Source organism: Pituophis catenifer, unplaced genomic scaffold (assembly GCF_029215685.1).
Source record: "Pituophis catenifer annectens isolate HBS135680 unplaced genomic scaffold, rPitCat1.0.hap2 SCAF_4, whole genome shotgun sequence".
NCBI classification, from domain to species: domain Eukaryota; kingdom Metazoa; phylum Chordata; class Lepidosauria; order Squamata; family Colubridae; genus Pituophis; species Pituophis catenifer.
Genome location: NW_027256884.1, coordinates 119,026,756 through 119,043,398, shown reverse-complemented (window position 1 = coordinate 119,043,398; position 16,643 = coordinate 119,026,756). Strand labels below are relative to the sequence as shown.

The window sequence follows — 16,643 nt, the reverse complement described above, 5'->3', positions numbered from 1 at the left end:
GGTAAGCTGTTCCACTGGTGAATTGTCTTCACTGTTAGGAAGTTTCTCCTTCGTTCCCGGTTGGTTCTCTCTTTGGTTAGTTTCCAACCATTGTTTCTTCTCCTGCCCTCTGTTGCTTTGTAGAATAATTTGACCCCCCTCTTCTTTGTGGCAGCCCCTCAAATACTGGAATACTGCTATCATGTTGCCCCTAATTCTTCTTTTCTTCAGACTAGTCAAACCCTAATCTTGCAGCCATTCTTCGTATGTTTTAGTCTCCAGGCCTTTTATCATCTTAGTTGCTCTTCTCTGAACTTTTTCCAAAACCTCAACATCTTTTTTGTAGTGTGGTGACCAAAATTGGTTGCAGTAAAATAAAATATTCCTTTCTCCTATTTTCACCACAACAACCCTGTGAAGTGGGTTGGACTGATAGACAGGGACTGGTCCACAAAGTAACCCCAAGCCAGCTTTCATGCCTAAAGTGGGATTAGAATTTACAGTCTCCTGGTAAGGTCCTCACCACGGTTGAAGTGAACAGGTCTGATTTTGTTCTGTCTCTTTTACAAAGAGATAAATATCATCCCACACTTGGTCTCCTCCAATAATGGGATTTGATGCTCTGTACAGCACCTGGTTTGAGAAGTTTGTTCAATCTGATATCCAATTCCATTCTGTTCTGCATCAATCATGATGAGTCACCCTAGCTGGGATGTGCAGAGAAGAGCAACTAAGACGATCGAAGGCCTGGAGACTAAATCATATGAAAAACAGTTGCAGGAATTGGGTATGGCTAGTCTAGAGAAAAGAAAAATTAGAGGTGACATGATAGCAATATTCCAATATTTGAGGGGCTGCCACAAAGAAGAGGGGGTCAGTTTATTTTCCAAAGCATCTGAAGGCAGGATAAGAAACAATGGATGGAAACTAATCAAGGAGAGAAGCAACCTGGAATTGAGGAGAAACTTCCTAACTGTTAGGAAGTCCTAACTGTCAATTAATCAGTGGAATAGCTTGACTTCAGACGTTGTGGGTGCTTTATCACTGGAGGTTTTTAAGAAGAGACTGGACAGCTACTTGTCTGAAATGGTATAGGGCAGTGATGGCTAACCTTTTTGCCATCGCGTGCCAAAAGCCTGGGGAGCGGGGGGGTTGTGCGCGTGTGTGCCCACACCCATAATTCAATGCCACCCCGCACCCCCGCACATCTGCATGCGACATCCCCCCGCGCTACCCCCGTTTTTGGCACATGATGGCAAAAAGGTTAATGGTGGGCCCGGTAGGCCCGTTTTTTGGCCTCCCCAGACTCCAGAGGCTTCCTTGGAGCCTGGGGAGGGTGAAAACAGCCTTCCCCACCCCTCCAGAGGCCCTCCGGAGGCCAGAAATGGCCCATTTCCCGACTTCCAGTGGGCCTGGAAGGCCCAAAAATCAGCTGGCCGGTGCGCACATGCACGCTGGAGCTGAGCTAGGGCAATACTCATGTGCCCACAGATATGGCTCCACGTGCCACCTGTGGCACCCGTGCCATAGGTTCGCCATCACGGGTATAGGATCTCCTGCTTGAGCAGGGCGTTGGACTAGATGGCCTCCTTAGTCTCTTCCAGGTCTAGTCTGATTTATTGTTTGGATTATTATTCAGGGATTAATACACAGAATCTAAGAAACCAAATAAGTCCCATCTGTAGCAATTATTTATTACTGAATTCACCAAAGGTCTCTGAGAGCTGTTTGAACCAGTTTTTCTCCAGAATGCAAGACTGAAGAGCTAATCTTTCTGTTTTTTAACAGGGAGTTGAAAAGTCTGTTGACCAATAACAATATATTGAGATATTTCTGCTTCTTTCCCAGCCTCAAAGTCAGTCTCAGAGACCTTTCTTCCGCAGATTAAGTCTGATAATAATTGCTTTGCCATACCAATAGAAGCTTTACTTAATGTTTTTTCCCCCCCATTTCTTGTTCTTAATGCCCAAACTTGGCTTTTATAAATTCCTCCAAAAGGAAATAAAACATGTTTTATTCTTCAGGTCACTTTTCCCTAAATATTATGTCTTGTCACCATAAGATGTTTAGAATATTTAGAAAATATCAGAATAAGGTTTGATTAAATATTTTGTTTTGATAGAACACGGCATATCATTTGAAAATTCCTCAGCTCATCTGTTGAAACTGTCTTTTCTAAAACAGGGAAGAAGTTTGTGTATGTTGAACCACCAAGAAGAGTGAGGGAAGTCCTTGAGGAAGAGATGTATTTCCAGAGGGATGAATGCAGAATCAGACACCCTTCAGAAGGTAAACTTTGCAAAACAAGATAACTGGGGGGGAAATTCAAATTTGGAAGTGCTTACAATGGGACGCAGTGGCTCAGTGGCTAAGACGCTGAGCCTGTCGATCGAAAGGTCGGCAATTCAGCGGTTCGAATCCCTAGTGCCGCATAATGGGGTGAGCTCCCATTACTTGTCCCAGCTTCTGCCAACCTAGCAGTTCAAAAGCATGTAAAAAAGGCAAGTAGAAAAATAGGGACCACCTTTGGTGGGAAGGTAACAGCGTTCCGTGCGCCTTTGGCATTTAGTCATGCCAGCCACATGACCGCGGAGACGTCTTCGGACAGTGCTGGCTCTTTGGCTTTGAAACGGAGATGAGCACCGCCCCCTGGAGTCGGGAACGACTAGTACATATGTGCGAGGGGAACCTTTACCTTTACCTTTACAATGGGAAGATTTCATATCTTCGTACTTTTGTACTTTGGAGCACAATGTTCGTATTCTGAACATCGATACAAAAAAATTAAAGCAATTGATCAGTGCAACAGCTTGCCTCTAGAAGTTGTGGGTGCTCCAAAATTGGAAGTTTTTAAGAAAAACCTTTGTCTAAAATGGCACAGGGTTTCCTGCCTGAGCAGGGGTTTGGACTAGAACTCCTCCAAGGTCCATTTCAACTCTGTTGTTATTGTTGCTGCTGCTGTTGTTACTATTATTATTATTATTATTATTATTATTATTATTATACACAAAAATGACAATATACACAGCAAATGAGATAACTATGCTGGATTTTGTATTGTTGTTGTTATTATTGTTGTTGTTATTACTATTACTATTATTATTATTATTATTATTATTATTATTATTATTATTATTATTAGTTAATCTTTAGTGAGATTCACAGCCTTTGAGGCTGGTTAATAGCTCAGCAGTTTGAGTCCCAACCAAGGACCTAGGAACTGTTAAGGTATCGTCGGAGGATGTAAGCTGTTCCGAGTAAGGTGGTTTTTTGTAGAGTCAAAATGTTCAAGTCCGGCAATTTTAGAATTTCTAAATAGCGGGGTAGCCCTTTGGGTATTGCTCCAAGGGCAATTATTATTATTATTATTATTATTATTATTATTATTATTATTATTATTATTATATTTACTTTATTCATTAAACATGAAACTCAGTCAACTGAAAATTCAAAAATGCATCACAAATACCATTTACTGGTGCTAATGGTTGATATGGGTTGCTGCCAGCATCCTAGATATCATCATCACCATCTATTATTATTATTATTATTATTATTATTATTATTATTATTATTATTATTATTATTATTATTATTATTATTATTATATAGTGACAGCAAAAAACAGCCACAAGCAAAACCACAGGTATTTAGCTAGCTCTTCAAAACCCTTTGGAATAATTCAGTTTTAATTCATTTCTGAAAACCTCCTACTGATGTGGCAAGTTCTCACTTCTAAGTACAGAAAAGTGTTGTGAATGTGAAGAAAGTTGAATTTTAAATATAGATCTGCTTCAGGGAATAAATATAAAATCACATGGAAAATAGATTTGTTATTGTATGTGTGTAATCTATTCTCTTGGGGTTGGAGCTGGTCTGTGTGGTAATAATGAATCCAAAGCAAGTCACGGTGAATTCAAGGCCCGTAAAGCATCTCTTAAATGGCCATGCACCCCTCCCCCATGGTCACATGATTACATACTGGGCGCTTGGCAACCAGTCGTCGTGTTCCGTGGTCAGGTGACTGCCATTTGTGACTTTTTTGCTGGTTTCTAGCAAAAAACTATTTGAATGAATGGATTTGCATTTATCACCACGTTCCACCACGTTCACTTAATCACTATCACATTTGTTTAACGACCACTGCAAAAAAGTTCATAAAATCATTTCTGCTCATGTGGGAGCCTTAGCTTACAACCACAAAAACTTACGACTGGATTTCTATTCCCAATTGTGGTCATAAATCAAGGACTACATGTATACTGCCATGGACCACTTCCTGCCCCTGAGCAAATGAAACATTATAGATCCTAAATGGGGCCTTTCAGCATTTCCTTTTTGCCTACAGTGTTCCAAAAAGCTTCAAAGCAATCCATTTGTTTATGGCTCTGTAAAGCCCCCCCCCCCCCCACCAAAAAGGCTGAAGTAAGATCATAAAATTGTGATGTTCCACTTAGCGATTGCCTCGATTAAATCCCAGGTCTCGGTTGTGGTTGCAATACAATACAATTATAATAATGCTCTTCTGTATGTTATGAACAGTGGCTCTGGAAAGAATTTGGAGCTTGAAAAGAAATTTTCCTGTGGGAGCCTTCAACCCAGCATCACAGAATCAAAGCTGCTTCCTTTCTCAACCTTACTACTCCAGGCATGCCGTCATAAGAAGTAAGAATGTAGTATCTCCTTTCTTTCCTGCTCCCCAAAACCAAAAGTGTGCATTTCAAACAACAGAATGACATAGTGATTGCCAACATTCATTACATTCATAGAAGCGAGCTCGCCAGACACTGGATCATATCGTGACTAGCTGCTATTTCAGAGCTTATGCAGGAAAAAAAAGTAGATTTTCTCCAACTAATAAATACTGTTCTTAATTGGATAAATGGCCTAGTTATTAATATACTGTGTTTCCCTGAAAATAAGACCTATCCTAAAAATAAGTCCTAGCTTGATTTTACATGCGTGCCCAATATAAGCCCTACCCCCAAAATAAGCCCTAGTTAACACCCCACCCAGCACCTGGTTGCACAAGGTTGGGTGAGGCACACGGGTAAAAATCAAGCTAGGGTGGGGATGGGGGTGGAGCTGCCCCACGTGCCCCCGCTTACTTTAGGACAGTTGCAGCCAGGCCTCCCACACCTTGACACTTGACTCGTCTTGTCAGCCCACTTCTGCAGCTTTTGTTTTGCTGTCAGGGCCTTTGAGGCCAGGGGGCACTGCATGCGAGGAACGGCAAGTGGCCGCAGGAGAAGTGAGCCGGCAGTAGCCACACAGGCTCCTGCTTGATAGGGCTGTTGGTGCTGCTGCCGCGAGGTAAGACAGTTAAAAAGACATCCCCCGAAAATAAGACCTAATGCCTCTTTTGAAGATCAAAAAAAAAGAAAAGAACGGGTCTTATTCTATTTATTCTATTCTCATGAACCAACATATTTCAAAATGTACAATGTATTTCAAAATGTAACCTATATAACTTATATATAAGTTACAAGTTACATTTTGAAATACATTGGTTCATTTCTTGAATTCCTCCTACCATACAAAATTGACAACCTATTTGCATTATATGTGTATCATAGTATCATGTGCTCCTTTTATATATATCTTATTATTGTTATTCATGTATTCTATTCCATACACTAGATAAATAAATAGAAGAGAGCTACTTTCTCTAAACTATATAAATTAAGAAAGCTCCCAGATGGCAGCCAAGAGATAGGGAAAAAATCCTATTTCTCTATAACTCAGGAAAGTTATTATATATTTTTTAAAAAATGTTAATCTAAAAATTGTTATAACATTGCTTCAGGTTTTTGGCTTAATACATCTTTCCCCCTGCAATGTCTACTTCGAATAGTTACCTGCAATTTTGAATCACAAAAGCAGCATTCGGAAATTCCAGATAACCAAAGATAGTTTTCCAACTTACAGTATATATATATATATATACAATGATTTTTTTTTAGTTAGATCTGCAGCATATATTCACAACTGGGTTTATACCTTATATTACCAACCCAATGGACTACAGCTGTTTTAATAATTTGAATAATTCTGAATAATTTTTGATGATGGATTAGCTGGAACAGAAAGGCTGTTTAATCCATGTTTCTCTGTTATATCACACAGATTCTTTTGAATGCCTTCTAACAGAAGATATAAAACAGCCCTCCGATTCATGGCTAGTTTTAGATTGTCTTCTGTGGTTTGGGGATACATTTCCTTTTGATGGAGATCTTTAGAAGTTTTAGTTCCTGATTACTAGAAGCCAGTTCATGTGTGAACTCTACTAAATGGAAGATTATTATAGCCCACAGAAATATTGTATATAAATACAAGAGCTGCGGTGGCTTAGTGGTTAAAGTGCAGTACTGCAGGCTACTTCTGCTGATCACCGGCTGCCAGCAGTTTGGCAGATCGAATCTCACCAGGCTCAAGGTTGACTCAGCCTTCCATCCTTCCGAGGTGGGTAAAATGAGGACCCAGATTGTTGGGGACAATGTGCTGACTCTATAAACCGGTTAGAGAGGGCTGTGAAGCAGTATATTAGTCTAAGTGCTATTGCTATTGTCGTATAAGATGTTAGGCCAATCCTGATTGCTACGTCTATCTCCCCATTGATATTCAGGATTGATGTACAGTAGCTGACCCAACTGATCTATCCATTCAATGACCTTCAAGGTTGAGCTGAGATACGAACACTACTCTTCCAGGTGTCTATTGAGATTCTCAGTCATCCAGGTCATGGTGCCCCAAAGGTGTTTCCTTTCAAAAGGCAACCGGGTTTTCTCGTTTTGCTTGAAGACAATCCAGTTACCTTTTGAAAGAAAACACCTTTGGCACACCAAATTGTGCAAGAGTATGAAAGGATTTCCAGAAACAAAATTGCAAACTGCAGGATTCAGGTGACTCTGAGGGCATAGATAAACCTCCAAATGACCACATGTTGCAAGGAATATACCGTATTTTTCGGACTATAAGACGTATCTAAATTTAGAAGAGGAAGACAACAAAAAAAAGTTTTTGTCCTCCCTTTTTTCGGGCCTTTTTTCAGCCCCTTTTCAGCCTTTTTTTGGCCTGTTTTGGGGGCTTTTTTGGGCTTTTTTCAGCCCATTTTTGAGGGGTTTTTTTGGCTCATTTTGAGGGATTCTTGGCACGTTTTTAGGGCTTTTTTCGACCCAATTTTTTTAGTTTTTTGGCCCGTTTTTTAGGCTTTTTGGCCCATTTTGGAGTCTTTTTTCAGCCCATTTTTGAGGCTTTTTTCAGTCCATTTTCGAGGCTTTTTTGGCCCATTTTGAGGGTTTCTTGGCCCGTTTTTAGGGCTTTTTTCAGCCCATTTTTTTTGGCTTTTTGGCCCTTTTTTAGGCTTTTTTGGCCTATTTTGGAGTCTTTTTTCAGCCTTTTTTTCAGCCCATTTTTGAGGCTTTTTTCAATCCATTTTCGAGGCTTTTTTTGGCCCATTTTTGAGGCTTTTTTCACCCCATTTTCGAGGCTTTTTTCAGCCCATTTTTTGGGCAATATTTGGTCTATAAGACGCACAGACATTTTCGCCCCCTTTTGGGAGACAAAAAAGTGTGTCTTATAGTCCGAAAAATACGGTAAATCCTTCCATTCTCCACCCTTCAGTCAAAACTGCAGAAGCTTCTAGGATGAGAGATGAAACATCTTTAAGCAAAACAAGAAAGCCCGTTTGCCCTTTGAAAGAAAACACCTTTGGGACTACTCTTCCCACTTTTAATCGAACAATTAAACTGATATATCTGGGAATAAAACTCCCTGCAACTTACTTGGAAGTATTTATGATTAGAGTTGCTTAGTTTTTCATTGCATCAGGTTTTAAAATGAGTTTTCGATTGGGGGCATTCCCCATTGCACAATCATGTTCAGATTTCTCTGATTTATGAAGGGAACAACTTCATTTTTTATTTACCAAAAATTTACATTGTTGGGGCCCTAATAACTTATATTTCATTAATATTTTGTCCTTAATGGAAAAGACCCTGGATGAGTAGGAATGTCTATGACAACTTAAGTAGATTTCCACTTTCCATTTAGGAAGAATTACTTGATTTCCTTCCACTCATGGTGAAATTTATTTGTTTAAAACAAGGCACAGAACTGCTCCACAAATGCAATACTTACGAATCTCAATTTTGATACTTTCTCCTTTCTAGGATAGTCATTCTGAAAAATTGAATCTCCTCTGATGGAAGTCACGGAAGAAAAGGAAATCTATGGCTGTCACATTTATCCGAACATAGACAACTATATTTTAGTATTTATAAAGTTGCTTATAAAATAAAATTTGAAGCTATGCACCTGCCAACCAGTGTATCTAAGATGATCATCTATGTCTATGACTTAGCTCACTACCAAATAATTCACTATTTATAACAAAAACAAAAACAAAAATAAAAACGTCCCATTTCTCCAGATCGTTCCGAGTAAATTTGAAGTTGGTATTTTCTATTTGTAAGGTCCTCCAAAGTTGTTAAACCACACTGGCAGCTTGAGCAAATGGAAAACATTAACTTTGAGCTTAATTACTCATGGTCTTTGTACGATTTTATACTGACCTACATCAAAGCCAGTTTTGATCTGAGAACAACTGTGCTGCTTTTTCAAACACTATTGATTGATTAAACTGTGCAGTAAAGAATGAATTGCTTAAGGCTTATAGAGATAGGAGAAAGGGAAATTCGGTGGTTTTTTCCATCCTTTTTTACACTCAATCCTCCAGGCTATTGGAGGCAAAAGGTTTCTGAGATAGCAGTAATCAGTATTACTGTAAGTGTTCGACCTGCAATCATTTATTTAGCAACTGTTTGAAGTTACAACAGCACAGAAAAAGTGACTTATGACTGGTCCTTCCCCTTAGGACCATTGCAGATCCCCCCCCCATGGTCACGTGATCAAATTGCAGCGTTCCAAGTCATTTGATTGACATTTGCAACTTTCCCAGCTGGCTTTTAACAAGCAAAATTAATGGGGGAAGCCAGATTAGCTTAATGACCATGTCATTTGCTTAACAACTGTATTGATTCACTTAACAACTGTGAGAGAAAGTGCATGTCTCGCTTAAGTAACTAAGCCTGGTTTAGTAACGGAGATTCTGCTCCCCAATTGTGGTTGTAAGTCAAGGCCTGCCTATAAGGGATTGGAAATCAGCATCTATTCCTCAAAAAGAATGGTCCCCATTGCATTTGTACCCTCCTCTCCAAGTCCATTCTGGCTGAAATCCCAGAATTGGTTTACTTCTGCCTTATAATATCTACCATTACAGCAGAATGAAAATTGCCCCTTTTACTAGACCTCGTTTTTGGTTCCATATCAGAGGAATATTTAATTCCACTCCAGTCTGAGAATGGATAGTGGACTTTCCCAGTCACAGGTTTCCCTTTGCTGGTGAGAAACTTCAATAATATTCCAAAAATGTTTCAAGCATTCTGTTAAAAGAGTGTGGCTTTTTTCACCATCACTTTTTTTTTAAATATAGAAAGGAAAGTTCTTTGAATCCTCTTTTTCCATCTGCTTGTAGAGAAAATCTGCTAAAGAGGAAAATGGCATAGGGTTTCCTGCTTGAGGAGGGGGTTGGACTAGAAGACCTCCAAGGTCCCTTCCAATTTTGTTATTCTGTTATTTTGAAGATTTTCTTGTCCTATTATGTTGGCAAGGGGAAATGGTGAACATGTGGACACCATTAAGGACCAAGATGAGTACAATTGACAAGCTAGAGAAGATAAATTTCCAATTGCCATTTCATTGTTTTGTTGAGAAACTTTATATTTTGGGTTATATTATTTCCTTGTTCACCATCTATGATGCCCAAGATACATTTCTCTTTTGCAAGGTGTTATTTCTTATATGAACAAATCCCATTTGGAGTACTTTTAACTTCTTTTAGTATATATTATTTTTAAAACACACATTTTTAAATGGTTTATTTTTATTTTGAGTTTTACAATGTGGTAGGGCCCATTGCTTCCAAAGATTGTTGGCTCCTGAAAAGAGGATTACTATTTTGGTGCACTACGTTTCCAGGGTAAGTTAAGAGTGATGGAACCTTCACAGTTCTTGCTTCCTCTGCTGGGGTGGGAGAACACATCCTACTAAAAATCAGTAAAAAAAAAAAAGAGAGAGTGTTTCTATTGGATGTTTTGAAGTAAAATTAATGACATTGGTCATCGATCTCCCAGTTAGAGATATTGCTCAAGTTTAGCCCTGAATTGGACATTGCTAGATATATTTTTATACATATTTCCACAGACCCCTTATCTTTTCTCTCAAATCCCAATGATTAAAAAAGGGGGAAAAAAATCCCAGAACTAGAATCCTGTACATCAGTGCCCCCCAAACTTTTGGGCCCCAGGGACTGGTTCTATGGAGAGAAGTTTTTCCACCGACTGGAGGGGGCATGCTTTCGCGTTCTGCCTGCATCCCGCAGATGGGGCTTCCCTTGTTTGCGTGGCCCAGTTTCTGGCATGCCATAGCCCGGTTCCGGCCCATGGCCTAGAGGTTGGGCACCCCTGTTGTACATGGCAAGCCCCTCTTCTGAAAGCAATCCAATTTTGTAAGCTAATCTAATGTCAGGGGAATTAGATAAGGCTTCCAAACCAGTTTCCTCTTGTTTCAATCCCTTCCAGGAATGAAAATATTTCTGGTTGCCCCCATCAATCTGAGATGGTGTATCTGAAGTGACAGACCTGGGGCTAACATTAAGATGGGAAAAGATCAAATCTCAAGCTTAGAACTGCCTTGCAGAAGAGGACATATTAACTCCCTACCACACATAGAAAAAGAAATGAGTGAATACTAGAAATATACACAGCCGTATTTATTTAAAGGGCGATAATATCCTTCCGTTGAAAAAGCACCTTACAAAAGACAGACGGAAAAAGATATCACTTTTATTATTTTATTTACAAATTTGTGTTGGCTGTCCCATTTCAAATAAATTCATTTGGGGAAATGGAACTGATTTTCCTTTTTTGGGTAAACACAGCAGCAAAATCAACTGGTTGTTAAAAATATATTTCACATGTCTGTTACCACGTAGAAAAGACCAAAATCTCTCTTAAGTCTATCCCTGTTTGAGTACGAGTTACTTTTGTTTATTTGAATATACTGTATCTTACATCTGTTATTACTACTTTTATAGCTTCAATTCACTTGTATTTCATTTATTCATAACATTTATCTCACAACTGTGTTGTTTTTAACAAACCCAGAGTAGGACTGCATGTTGTATTTATTGTTACCTTTGTAAATTAAGTTTATAATTTTGTATGTATTTTGATGTGTCTTTAAATATAATAACTTAGAAACTGTTTTGTAGGTGAAGAGACAATTATCCTAAAAGCCAAGCATATATATAGTAAGGGTATGGCTAGCTGATGAGAGCTAAATAGCTTGAAATAGATCTATACTAGTCTCCCTTTATTTCTTTATCAGCGAAATATAAATTTGGTATAATATATATATATATCTATATATATCTCACACATAAATAAAAACAAATAGTAAATAATCCTTTATTTCTTTGTGATTGCTTCACCACACATTCTTTGGTCCTCATATTACAACAATTTTGTTTCCATCTTATAGTTTGGTACAGGACTTGCCAACAATTCATGCTTATAAATGCAAGGGTTGGAATTGGCAAAAAAAAAAATGCTAAAAAGTCAACAAAACTCAAATTCTGTGGCAAATACTGAAATATGTCAAAATACAAACTTTTGTTATTTCTTTTATATAATTGTATGCTACACCGCTTTCTATTATTCGAAATATTGAAGCAGGGTACAATAAGTGAATGTAAATAATAGATTGTAAATAAATAATTGTTTTGCTGCCCGATATGCTGCCTATTATGGGAGAATCTAATGCTAATGCTAAAAAACAGTAGATTAAAACAGTATTAAAACGGCACATTCAACCTGATCTAAAGTTTGACTTACTGCACCTGTGTATGGTTTGCCAATTGCACAGTGGCAGATAGAACAGCGCTCCAGAGGGTTAACATCATTGCCCAGAGATTATTGGTTGCCCTCTCCCCACCTTGGAAGAGCTTTATAGCTCCCACTGCCTTAAGAAAGTTCAAAACATCCTTAAAGATCCATCTCATCCTGGGCACCCTTTTTTTTGAACTATTACCATCTGGCAGATGGTACAGGATAATAATAAAAACAAGGACAAATAGGCTAAAAAACAGCTTCTAACCCAGAGCAGTAACTTTATTGAATTCTACTGTACTGGACAGTGCAACACTAATGCAACATCAGGGGTTTTCAATTCAATTGTATAGAATGTGAAGGATGTGTGTTTGTGTTTTTGTTCTATTTTTTATGTATAATGTACACTGAAGATGGCATTTAATTTCATGGTACGAGGTGCAATGACAATAAAGTAAAGTAAATTTTAAAAAACTAAAAAAATAACCTAAAGATCTTAGAATGCTTTGTGTTCACAAGATATCCTAGAATTTTGCATTAGTGATCTGTACTAGCTATGATATGCAGGTAATCTTCGAATTATTTCTGTAAATGGAGCCTGCCCATCATGGTCATAAATCATTTTGGTTGTAAATTCATGTGAATTCTACATTATATGTAGAACTACAATTCTACTTTTTTTTGTGTGTGTGGTGGTCATTAAGTGACAGCCACAGATATAAGGTGACTGCCACAGTCCTTAAGTGAAGCAATGATTTGCCTGAAGTAAACACCAGGTTTTGGCAGAACCATCATAAAACCTAATCGTGATTGTAGAATGTTGCAAATAGCCATAGATCTGCAGTCTGGCTGCTAAGTCCTTCAAGGTTGACCTAACCTTCCATCCTTTCGAGGTAGGTAAAATGAGGACCCGGTTTGTGGGGGCAATAAGCTGACTTTGTATAAAATAGAACATAGCTCGGGGGGGCCAAAAAGCCCTACTGAGCAGGTATATACAAAAGTATGAAGGCTATTGCTTAATGCATTATAAGCCGCCCTGAGGCTCCGGAGAAGGGCGGAATATAAATTTAACTAATAAATAAATAAATAAGTGTGGACATGTGACTGGGCAAGGGTGGGGTGGGGGATTTCACAACTTTGAATCCAGTTCATAAGTACCCTCAGGGAGGTCTGGTGCAACTTTGAACAGTTGCTAAACAATGTGACTTACCTGTAATTTCTTCTGTAATCTACCTGTCATTCTTCATCAATTCTGGTCCCACCTTGAAAGCTCAAGCAGAAGGAAACTGAAAGCAGACCAGAGGTGTGACATTCTCTGCCCTACCAATGAGCAGAATTATAGTAGTGGCTAAAATTGTGGGAACCTTTTAAGAAAAGTGTATTTTCTAAAATTAGCTAATAACATCACTTTTTTTTTTGAGTAATACCATAAAATTATATATCAGTGGAAAGATAATTTAATCAAGAATGTAATGTAATAACTTTTATGAATGATTTGCTATTAGAATAGCAGTTACAGTATAAAGAAGAAAAATGAAACACGTAGAAAAAATGAGATATACAAAAATTATCACCATAGAAAAAAACGAGATATACAAAAATTATCACGTCAGTTAATACTTAGTTGGGTAACCTTTAGCATGAATTATAGCCTTACAACCTCTTCCCATGGAGTGAATGAAGTCTTTTAGTTCTGCAGCTGTTATAATGTGGAACCAAGATGGAATGATTGCTTCTATTAACTGGGTTTTATTGCTGGGTCGCTTCTGACTAACAAGTTTCTTTAGTTGGCTCCATAGATTTTCAATTGGGTTAAGGTCTGGGCTATTCCCAGGCTATTCCAGCAGTGGAATAGGATTATCTTGAAATTCCAAAAACAAAAAAGTGGTGTGATTAGCCATCAAACCTCAAAAATACACTTTTCCCAAAAGGTTAGAATTTACTTTATCTATTCTTTTTATATCAATTGCAGACTAGAATAGAATAGAATAGAATAGAATAGAATAGAATAGAATAGAATAGAATAGAATAGAATAGAATAGAATAGAATAGAATAGAATAGAATAACAGAGTTGGAAGGGGACTTTGGAGGTCTTCTAGTCCAACCCCCTGCTCAAGCAGGAGAACCTATACTATTTCTGATAAGTGACTGTCTAGTCTCTTATGAATGAATGAATGAATAACAAGAGCCTGATAGTACAGTGGACTAAAGCACTGTTATTAACATCTACTGCTTGCAATTACTGCTAGTTCAAATCTCAAGGTTGACTCAGCCTTCCATCCTTTCAAAGGTAGGTAAAATGAGGACCCAGATTGTGGGGGCAATAAACTGACTTTGTATAAATATACAAAAGTATGAAGGCTATTGCTTAACGCATTGTAAGCCACCCTGAGTCTCTGGAGAAGGGCGGCATATAAATTAAAGTAAAAAAAAAAAAGAATGAATGAATGAATGAACGATAAAGCTACATGGGCAAATAATAAGGGGGAAATATTCTATTTATTTAGAGGAGATACAATATGAACTCTTTCAAATGCAATACATTCTTTTTAAAATAAAATAAAATAAAATAAAAAAGGAGCTGCAAGATTTTACAGAAGTATGTGGTGTCATCGTTAATTTTAAAAAAGAGACCTGTGCATTTTTATCTGTTCCAACTATAACCAAAAAAAAAAAAAAAAAAATCTAATATCTTAGAAATACTTTTAACACATAAGTCCTTTATTTAAGAAAATCCTTAAAAACATTTAATGGGCTTTGTGAGAAAAACATGCTGACTTGAAAGGTCTCCTGTTAAAAAATAAAATAAAACCTCAAATAGGTTGCTCCAGCAAGGGGTTGGAATAGAAGACCTCCAAGATCCCTTCCAAGTTCCAACTCTAGTTATTCTACGTTCTAAAAATTAAGTCATTAGGAGATAGAAAGAAGAAAAATATACTTTAATTGGAAATGTTTACAATGAGGCATGGAGCTCTCTGCCAGGAGCCTGCAAGAGGGAGCCACAAAACGCCTCACTTTGCACACAACTTACATATTATCAATAGCATTTGAAATAGCTAAGAGAGAGAGAAAAGAGGCAATCACTGAGCAGCACCTTTATCGATTGTTGTATTTCCCTTTGAATCCCTAATGAAAAAAAAAAAAGCAAATATCCAAAAGTTAATGCGTGTTTCATCCATGCCCAAATAAAGTCAGGCACTTGTAACAATCGCTTATGCTCTAACATCACCCTCTTTGATTTGGAGGGGGCTTTTGGGCCGGGGCCGCCGCGAGGCTTATCCCCCTCAGTCCCCGCTGAAGCCGCCGCCGCCGCCGCCGCCGACCACCGGAATCGCTTGGGCTCTTTGGCCTCTTCATGGAAGCCCCCGAGCCGGCTTCTGAAAAATCCCGCGGCCGCCGAGCCTTGTGGAAAGCGCCGAGCGGGCGGCAGTGGCCCGTTCTGGCGGCCTGCTTGACCTGCTGCACCCTGCTCGGCTGGTACATGGCCAGCAGCGTGAAGGACTCCGCGGCGCTCAAAGGCCAATGGCGAGAGGATGAAGAACCCGAGACGACGACGGCGAAGACGCTGACGGTGCTGGTGTGGTGGAAGCCTTTCGGGCAAGGCGGCTTCTCCGAGGACTGCTGGCCGTTCAACATCAGCGCCTGCCGCCTCTCCACCAGCCGCCTCCTCCAACGCAAAGCGCACGCGATCGTCTTCCATCACAGGGACCTGCAGAGACATCGCCTCGCCTGGCTGCCCCAGCAGAGGCCGGCGGACCAGCGGTGGGTCTGGATGAACTTAGAGTCGCCCACCCACACCACGGGCCTGTATAACCTGAGCGGCCTTTTCAACTGGACTATGACCTACCGGATGGATTCGGATGTCTTTGCACCCTATGGGTACCTCAAGCTTCGGCCGCAGCCCCTGGTCCAGTTGACCTTGCCCAAGAAGACCAAGCTGGTGGCCTGGGTGGTCAGTAACTGGAATGAACGTCACGCCCGGGTCCGTTATTACCACCAGCTGAAAAAATATCTCCCCATTGATGTTTATGGATCTCGTAGACTTGTCGCTCAAAGACAACAATGTGGTGAAGACTGTCTCGGAATACAAGTTTTATTTGGCCTTTGAAAACTCCCAGCATCAGGACTACATCACAGAGAAACTCTGGAGGAATGCCTTTGAATCATGGGCCGTGCCCATCGTCTTGGGTCCCCCGAGGGCCAACTATGAACGGTTTATCCCCTCCGACGCCTTCATTCATGCCAATGACTTCTCCGACCCCATGGAGCTGGCGATTTACCTGAAATTCCTAGATAAAAACAAGAACATGTACCAAAGGTATTTCGCTTGGAGGAAACAGTATGATGTGAAGGTGTCGTCTTTTTGGACTGAAAATTTTTGCAAAGTTTGTAACGTAATCAGAAAGGTGGGGAAACAGCCCAAGATCATCCAGGATCTCTCCAAGTGGTTTGAAAGTTGACGTCCACGGATTGACTGAGTTCCCACGCACGATGGTTGGGTTGACGCATTTACCCAACCAAAGCACAAGAAAATATATCAGGGATATTTCAGTTTTTCTTAAGTTATCAGTTAACTTAATTGATAAGTTAAGATTGCTTGGTTTAATAATCATGGGGAGATTCACCATTGTGTGTGTATGTGTGTATATTTATGGACTGTTTTGTTTGTTTGTTTGTTTGTTTCTCTCTTATGGCCTCTATGGTCGATATAGTTC

The 16,643-nt window shown here is 39.3% G+C and overlaps 2 protein-coding genes across 2 annotated transcripts in view; both read left to right on the top strand.

Moving 5' to 3' along the window:
• The window catches only part of CUNH11orf97 (chromosome unknown C11orf97 homolog), a 10,459-nt gene extending 2,229 nt beyond the window's left edge, over positions 1–8,230 (top strand). The window contains exons 2-4 of the mRNA XM_070943998.1: positions 2,164–2,268; positions 4,522–4,644; positions 8,151–8,230. Coding sequence (XP_070800099.1) covers positions 2,164–2,268; positions 4,522–4,644; positions 8,151–8,155 — 233 coding nt within the window. The 3' untranslated portion in view covers positions 8,156–8,230. The remainder of the gene's footprint in view (positions 1–2,163; positions 2,269–4,521; positions 4,645–8,150) is intronic.
• A 7,053-nt stretch (positions 8,231–15,283) lies between these two features.
• LOC139317072 (alpha-(1,3)-fucosyltransferase 4-like) lies at positions 15,284–16,388 on the top strand. The gene is given in 2 exon segments (XM_070943997.1): positions 15,284–15,970; positions 15,972–16,388. Coding segments are annotated over 2 exon segments (1,104 nt in total).
• The last annotated feature ends 255 nt before the right edge of the window (positions 16,389–16,643 follow it).